This window comes from Oncorhynchus kisutch, linkage group LG5, assembly GCF_002021735.2.
Source record: "Oncorhynchus kisutch isolate 150728-3 linkage group LG5, Okis_V2, whole genome shotgun sequence".
NCBI lineage: Eukaryota > Metazoa > Chordata > Actinopteri > Salmoniformes > Salmonidae > Oncorhynchus > Oncorhynchus kisutch.
The window spans coordinates 26,561,110-26,570,420 of record NC_034178.2 but is presented as its reverse complement, the minus strand read 5'-3'; the positions used below and the strand labels follow the sequence as shown (position 1 = coordinate 26,570,420).

General features: G+C 41.8%; 1 protein-coding gene across 1 annotated transcript in view; it reads left to right on the top strand.

The window, feature by feature from the left end:
* LOC109890813 (rho guanine nucleotide exchange factor 3-like) overlaps positions 1 to 9,311 on the top strand; it is a 128,241-nt gene continuing 118,930 nt past the window's right edge. The window contains exon 1 of the mRNA XM_020482853.2: positions 1 to 368. Coding sequence (XP_020338442.1) covers positions 334 to 368 — 35 coding nt within the window. The 5' untranslated portion in view covers positions 1 to 333. The remainder of the gene's footprint in view (positions 369 to 9,311) is intronic.

Here is a 9,311-nt window from a genome sequence, read left to right as displayed (position 1 = left end):
CATAGTCTGTGTTTCATGATGCGTCAACGCATGAAAGAACTGTAGCCACAGAAAAAAATAAACCAAAAACATGATGGTTAAAAAACGAAGCTATGCTACTTCAAGGGCGATGCGTTATGGATGTAGATTTTGAGGAGTCAAAGTGAAAGTTTGTCATTGACGACTTTTTAAAATTATAATCGGAAAAACGGTTTTATTCAGATTTTATGATCGGACTGTTTTGAGTTTACAGTCTATGTATGACGACAGAAGATCATAGTCTTGTTTCCTCTTTCCAATAACTTGACCGTTTTTGGGGAATAACCTACATCACGTTGGAACACGTCTAATCACATGCAAACAGGCAATGGAAACAAAGAAGTTTCAAGGTAAGATGTTTTTTTCTATCATACAAACTTTCTTATGTAGATAGCTGAAACCCAACCAATAGGATTTGCCATAACTGCTTAATCCATACAGTCGACACCAACTACGAAGATGTTATTATATGATACTTTTCGTGGGATACATTGTGATGTTGCAGCCTAGTGTCAATAAAAACAGGTTTTCATCATAAAGTATTATATCCATATTCTGACTTGAGCTAAATTATACCTTGCCTGAACCTGAGGAAACTCATCAACGACACTAAAAATGTACTTCCGGTTCACGGAATTTCAAACCGTTCTAAATAATAGTCCTCTGCTTAATAGTAGAGGGTGTCAATAATCTGTATTTATTAATAATATATGAAAAATAATTAACTAAACATGAATAATGATTCATATTTGTTCATATTTAAGTGACATTTGCATTACATTTAGGTTTTAAAACGTCTTCCAATGAGAAATAAATGCCACCAATGCAAATAACTGTATATGAAATACATATTGGCTTATAGAGCAAAAACGATTCTAGGTGCCACAGTAAAAGTATTGTATTGAATATTGTATTGAATACTCAGTACAAAATTACTCAAGTAAAAGTGAAAGTCACCCAGTAATATACTACTTGAGTAAAAGTGTAAAAGTATTTGGTTTTAAATATACTTACATATCAAAAGTAAAAGTATAAATAATTTCTAATTCCTTATTAAGCAAACCAGATGGCACAATTTTCTTGTTTTTTTGTAATTTATGGACAGCCAGAGGCACACTTCAACACTCAGACATAATTTACAAACGAAGCATGTGTGTTTAGTGAGTCCACCAGATCAAAGGCAGTAGGGATGACCAGCGATGTTCTCTTGATAAGTGCGCGAATTGGATCATTTTCCTGTCATGCTAAGCATTCAAAGTGTAACAAGTACTTTTGTGTGTTAAGGAAAATGTATGGAGTAAAAAGTACATACTTTTCTTTAGGAATGTAGTTAAGTAAAAGTTGTCAAAAATACTTAAGTAGTACTTTAAAGTATTTTTATATAAGTACTTTACACCTCTGCTGTTCAACAAATCCAGTAAATGTATATGAGGAGTGTCGCCAGAGATACTTTGGAAGAGATCGGAAATTACATTTGAATTGTATTAACGGCCATTGTGTATGTTGCCCATGCGTCGTCAATGGGCCATGCGGTTCATTCTGCAATTATGAGACAAGGAGAACTCTCCTTGGAGTCAATTGGGCGCAAGCTCAAAAACTCAACATGAGCATGAATTTCATCAACAAGAGGTACAATATTACAAATCTTTTATGAGATGTGAGAAAATTAACTCTGTAAAATCGTACAGCTTTGGAATCTTGGCATTATGTACTTTTTTGAGGAAAATCGGCAGGTTTCTCCACTCACACCCTGACTAGCTTAGCATAACAATGTGAACGCGATTGGTCGATAGTCTGCTGGGCGTTATGCGTTCCTCCATTCATTGCCTAATTCGATTCCTATCTCCTCCTTTCTCTAATATCTCTGGTGTCAGAGACTAGAACCTGAGTGACATTGAGTAATATTCGTATTCTTCTGTAGTAACATAGTCATTGAGTAGGTTGGGTAGTGCTATGGCCAGTTAGTATATTGTAGACTCAGTTACTGTGATGAGGATGATAATAATATAGTAGTTTATAATAGGAAGTGTATCTCAATAAGGCATCTCCATCTCCAAACATTCTCCAATTGTCTTTTTGTCCACATATTGACCAGAGTGAGGTCAGTATGAGCTTACAGTGTATGATGCCACTAAGGAGTTAAAACGTGTCAGAACATCTCCTTGTTCTACTGTAGCTCAGGTTTGCCTAGTCCTCTGTGATTTACTGTCTGTGTCTGTCTATCTACCCAGCAGAGTCAGTCCTCAGGGTCAGACACTGGTGGCCTCTGCTACTTGTAATGTTTTGTCACATCTTTGTCCTCCCATTCGTGGTCTTTAGGAAAGCAAACATAGCATCAAGGTGTTGATGCCTCTCTGTGGCTTGTTTTTATTTTTTTATTTAAACTTTATTTAACTTGGCAAGTCAGTTAAGAACAAATTCTTATTTACAATGAGGGCCTACACCGGCCAAACCTGGACGACGCTGGGCCAATTCTCCGCCCTATGGGACTCCCAATCACGGCTGGTTGTGATACTGCCTGTATCGTTGGAATCTTCAGGAATGGCAGCTACTGCCTGAGAGTTCTGATTCTTCTTCACAATTCCATTTGTTCCAGTTCTCAGAATGCTTTCTGTTCTATTCTGTCTCATCCACGTGCTTATAACTGTCACATGATGACAGAAATGAACTATAAAGGAACTGTATGATTGTTCTTATCAGCCTCTGCCTTTCATACACTTTTAGATGTCTTTGATTGAGAAATAGGAATGTTTCTCTGGCTAAGCTCCGGTCGGTATACTAAGCAGTCAAAAGCCACCACGACGGACGAGGCTACTGGCTTTTCACCTGTTGTATCTTTCTAAATCAGCAGTTGTTCAGGCCTCAGCTCTTGAGGCAACTGTTAAGTTGAGTTGTGGTAGTACCCTGGTTGTCTACACAGTCTCGGGCTTGTGCATACCAGGATTTGTCCGGTATGTGGGCAAGTCACGTTTTTTGAGGGGCTGTGAACATATGGTGTGAACTGAACAGAACAGCAGTGGGTGAACCCAGGCGCGTGTCCCAATTGGCACCCTATTCCCGACACAGTGCGCTACTTTTGACCAGGGAGAGAATAGGGTGCCATTTGGGACCAGCCAGGCCAGGGGAGAGGACCAGCGGAGCGTGCTCACCAGTAATCCCCAACCTAATCCCCTTTCAATGTGTCAGACAAAATCATCTTTTGATATGGACTGACGGCCGCGCTGGTTCCCGCTCCACGTCCCCTTCCCGGGATTAGCTCTCTCGCCTCTAAATTCTCGCTCTCTCAGAGTCCTTCCCTGTGTTTTCTACAGATGGTAGGAGTTCTCACTCTGTCCGGCTTCCCTCAGCTCAGTCCTCTCACAGTCAGCCTTTACTTGTATGGTTTCTCTCTGTCTCTATTTGCCCCAGGGTAGATAGGGACTTTCTATCTCTTACTCACACACAAGTTCACTCACTGAGTTCAGCATGGCCAGTGAGGTAATGGCAGATTTCGGGGGGATTGTGTGCATGCCTGATTGCATAGTGGTAGTGGGAGTGCTGCTGGAAACCTTCTGCGGAGGACTGGACCATCTCCCTCCCTCTCTACCCTCTCTCCCTCGATCGCCATCACTCTCACTTGTAGGGCAGAAGGTGGCAGTGTGTTTAGTAGCTGTCTGTAATACAATATTCCACTCCCCTCTTTAAAAACAATCCCTATATACTGTAATTATTCATTTTCTGTTACAAATCTCAAGGATCCAATGGACAAAGCATTTCTCTCTGGAAAGAAAGGGAGATTCTTTTCACAGTTACTGTTACAGCACTTCTCTATTAGGTTCAAATGAAAGGGAACGTTCTAACAATCAAGATTATGTCGCCCCTATTATGCCCTGCTGTCCTTAATGAGGAAGAAATTAATTCTGCTCATGTTGCATGCAGTCTCTATGTAGTGCCTCAGTTGATAAAGTGTCTTATTACTATAGTATTATATAGTATTATCATTATATAATAGCTAATTTGATGGGGTTGTCCTTTGCCCTTGAACCATATGTGTTGTAGAGTGAGTAAATGCTGTGTTCCCACAGGAAATGGAGGCAGACGGAGTTCTGAGAACACATTGTGGTGTTTCAATGATATACAGTATCGTGGTCTGGGGCTTGGGGCTGGTCCTCCTAGCAGTTACAGGGAGGAGGTTGTGGGCAGTGTGAATCTGTCCCTCCCTGCCAACTATGGTACACTGCTACTAACAGAAAGGGGGATACCTAGTCAGTTGTACAACTGAATGCATTCAACTGAAATGTGTCTTCTGCATTTAACCCAACCCCTTTGAATTAGAGAGGTGTGGGGGGCTGCCTTAAATCGAGATCCACATCTTCAGCGCAGGGAGGTAAAAGTACAGATTTTTACCTTGTCAGCTCAGGGATTCAATCCAGCAACCTTTTGTTTATTGGCCCAACACTCTAACCACTAGGCCATCTGCCACTCAAATACTAGGGCTGCATGAAATGGGCAGAAAATCTTATTTGCGATTTTTGTACCAAATATTGCAATTTTACACTGAACAGAAATATAAATGCAACATGTAAAGTGTTAATCCCATGTTTCATGAGCTGAAATAAAAGTTCCCATAAATTTTCCATATGCACAAAAAGTTTATTTCTGTCAAATTTTCTGCACACATTTGATTACATCCCTGTTGTAATGGCAGATTTCCTCCTCTTCTTCTGAAGAGGAGTAAGGATCGGACCAAGATGCGGGCGTGGTAAGTGTTCATGACGATTTTAATAAAAAAAGCACTGAACACTATGAAATACAAAAACAATAAATGAATACGTGAAATAACCAAACCGAACCAGAACCGTGTGGCGACAAACACTCACACGGAAACAAACACCCACAAACCAACAGTGAAACCCAGGCTACATAAATATGGTTCTCAATCAGGGAAAACGATAAACAGCTGCCTCTGATTGAGAACCATATCAGGCCAAACACAGAAATAGAAAAAACCTAGAAACACAAACATAGACTGCCCACCCCAACTCACGCCCTGACCATACTAAATAAAGACAAAACAAAGGAAATAAAGGTCAGAACGTGACACCTGTTAGTGATCATTTCTCCTTTGCCAAGATAATCTGTCCACCTGACAGATGTGGCATATCAAGTAGCTGATTAAACAGCATGATCATTACACAGGTACACCTTGTGCTGGGACAATATAAAATAAAAATGTGCAGTTTTGTCACACAACACAATGCCACAGATGTCTCAAGTTTTGAGAGCGTGTGCAATTTGCATGCTGAGTGCAGGAATGTCCACCAGAGCTGTTGCCAGAGAATTTAATATTATTTTCTCTACCATAACCCGCCTCCATCGCAGTTTTAGAGAATCTGGCAGTACGTCCAACAAGCCACAGAACACATGTCCCGGTTAGGGGAGGCCCGGCTGGGATGTCCTTGTCCCATCGCGCTCTAGCGACTCCATGTGGCTATACGGTGCCAGCTGTATGGTGTTTCCTCTAATACATTGGTGCGGCTGGCTTTCGGGTAAAGCGAGCAGTATGTCAAGAAACAGTGCAGCTTGGCAGGGTCGTGTTTCGGTGGATGCATGGCTCTCAACCTTCACGTCTCCCGAGTCCATACAGGAGTTGCAGAGATGGGACAAGACTAACTACCAATTGGGGAGAAAAGAGCTCAAAATAAATACAAATAAATCATAAATAAAAAAATGTAATTGACCCATTGTCAAATGCACTGTTGAAGATCCACTATGCAGAAATCGCTCTGGCATTTTTTGCTTGCAAATTCTTTTGTTTCAGTTTGTGACAAAACAAGCATGTATAGTGTATAGAATCATTGTACCATCTAAACCGCTGTGAAATATGTTGTCTATAACCAAAAATATTGTATTTTCAGCTGGTGTACAAAACCGAAAGTAAAAAATGCAAAAATGAAACTTAAGAATAAGAAGCATAGCATTAACGCACATAGAACAGATCTACTGTTTCTTAGACTTGCTTTCAATGTGAATGACAGATCTATAACACACATTTCGATGTGCATTTGGTTCTTTCCATACTATGGACTTGGTATTTTACCAAATAGAGCTATCTTCTGTGTACCACTCCTACCTTGTCACAGCACAACTGATTGGCACAAACACATTAAGAAGGAAAGAAATTCCACAAATGAACTTTTAACAAGGCAGACCTGTTAATTGAAATGCATTCCAGGTGACTACCTCATGAAGCTGGTTAAGAGAATGCTAAGAGTGTGCAAAGCTGTCATCAAAGCAAAGGGTGGGTACTTTGAATAATCTCATTTGTTGAATACTTTTTTGGTTACTACATGATTCCATATGTGTTATTTCATAGTTTTGATGTCTTCACTATTATTCTGCAATGTAGAAAATAATAAAATAAATAAAAACCCTTAAATGAGTAGGTGTGTCCAAGCTTTTGACTGGTACTGTATGCGCATACAACAGACCTGAGATTAGGGCAGGCTATAGCCATGCCTCTTTCTGCCAACACGTGTGTGTGTCTTTGTGCTGGAAGTGTTTAGATGTCAGTTTCCCTCGCTGCAGAACAGAAAGTGTGTGTTGTTGGAAAGTGAGAGCAGCACCCTTGGGTCTGGGCTGGAAGGCCTGCTGACACACACACACACACACACACACACACACACACACACACACACACACACACACACACACACACACACACACACACACACACACACACACACACACACACACACACACACACATGCTCAAACACTCAACATCCAACAGGCTCTACCCACACATACTGAAAATGTAGATTATGAAGATAAACATTCAGACAATCCAGCCATTCAATTCAATGGCCCCTGTTCAGGGGCAGAACAACAGATTAGTACCTTGTCAGCTCCAGGGTTTGAACTTGCAACCTTCTGGTTACTAGTCCAACACTCTAACCACTAGGCTACCTTGCCGTCCCCTATAGGGCCGAGACTGCAGCTATAGGGCCAAGACTGCAGCTATAGGGCCAAGACTGCATCTCATGACTTTAGCAGGTGTAGACAAATAGCCATAGAGCATAATCCTAAAATAAGACGTATTCTCCCCTGCAGCACATTTGAAGCCTAGGGTCCCAGACACTGGATAGCCCTGTATTGCCGGGCCGTGGACTGGCCTCTATCCCATAATACGTCATATTCTGCTGCTGTGAAGAGAGACTTTCTCAGACTGAAACCTGAGAGCTAGGCCAACGCTTTGATATGGAGCTGAGGGGCGAGAGGGGGAGGGAATGAGGGATAAAGGGATGGGAGAGAGGGGGAGTGTGGAGAGGGAGGGGTGAGGTGAATCGGTGGCATTCTGTCAGATCATAACATACTGCAGACAGGAGCTCTGGCTACCTCTCTCCTCCTCCCTCTCCCTCTCGGTCGCTCTCTCAATTCAAAGCGGCGTTATTGGCATGGGAAACGTGTTGACATTGCCAAAGCACGTGCAATAAACAATAAACAAAAGTGAAGACAAAACAACGTCAACAAAAAAATGATTAGAATTTAACAGTAAATATTGCCCTCAAAAAGGTTTAAAAGAAATATACATATCAAGTGATATGTTATCAGCTATGTACAGTGTTTTAGCAATGTGTAAATAGTTGTAGTACAAATAGGAGTGGAAGATAAATAAACATATATTGGTGGTATTTACAATGTTGTTTGTGTGCCACTGGTTTCCCAAGATAAAATATTTAAGTGCCTTTGAAAGGGTAATCAAACCGGCAAAACGTCAGTACAGAGACAAAGTGGAGTCGCAATTCAACGGCCATGAGACTTATGTGGCAGGGTCTACAGACAATCACGGATTACAAAGTGAAAACCAACATGTCGCGGACACCGATGTCTTGCTGCCAGACAAGCTACAAACCTTCTTTGCCCGCTTTGAGGATAACACAGTGCCACTGGCGGAGCCCGTCCCCAAGGATTGTAGATTCTCGTTCTCCATGGCCAACGTGAGTAAGACATTTAAGCGTGTTAACCCTTGCAAGGCTGCCGGCCCAGATGGCATCACCAGCCGCGTCCTGAGAGCATGTGCAGACCTGCTGGCTGGAGTGTTTACGGACATATTCAATCTCTCCATATTCCAGTCTGCTGTCCCCACTTGCTTCAAGATGTCCACCATTGTTCCTGTACCCAAGAAAGCAAATGTAACTGAACTAAATGACTATCGCCCCATAGCACTCACTTCTGTCATCATGACGTTCTTTGAGAGGCTAGTTAAGGATCATATCACCTCTACCTTACCTGACACCCTAGACCACTTCAATTTGTTTACCACCCCAATAGATCCACAGACGATGCAATCACCATCACACTGCCGTATCTCAAATGGAGAAGAGGAATACCTATGTCAGAATTCTGTTCATTGACTACAGCTCAGCCTTCAACACCATAGTACCTTTCAGGCTCATCATTAAGCTCATCACAGCACCCAATGTCACAGAAAGGGCAAAAAGATCATCAAGAACATCAACCATCTGAGCCACGGCCTGTTCACCCCACTATCATCCAGAAGGCGAGGTCAGTACAGGTGCACCAAAGCTGGGACCGATTGACTGAAAAGCTGCTTCTATCTCAAGGCCATCAGACTGTTAAATAGTCATCACTAGCCGGCTACCACCTGGTTACTCATCCCTGTACCTTAGAGGCTGCTGCCCTGTATACATAGACATGGAATCACTGGCCACATTAATAATGGAACACTAGTCACATTAAAAATGTTTACATACTGCTCATCTCATATGTATATACTGTATTCTATTCTACTGGATTTTGCCACTCTGACATTGATTGTCCTAATAGTTATATCTTTTTTAATTCAATTATTTTAGTTTTAGATTTGCGTATTGTTGTGAATTGTTAGATACTATTGCACTGTTGGAGCTAGGAACACAAGCATTTCGCTACACCCGCAATAACATCTGCTAAATATGTGCATGTGACCAATACATTTGATTTGATTCTAATGTTTCCCATGCTAATAAAGCCCCTTTGAATTGAATTGAGAGAGCAAGAGAGAGAAGGGAGCAAGAGAAGGGAGGGGCACCATGAGAGATTCACAGTGCTCTGTTTCCTGATCTCGCTCACTGTACCTGGGTCAGGAAAGGAAAGTCAGCTTTCACACACACACACTCTCCCTTACAGCTGCTTCCTGAGCAATGTGTGCCCTCCTAACCCCACCCAACATTCTTCAGCATTGCAACTCCTGGGAACACACGGTACACCTCGCGAGGTACACAATATAACTCCAACTCCACACCTCATCAG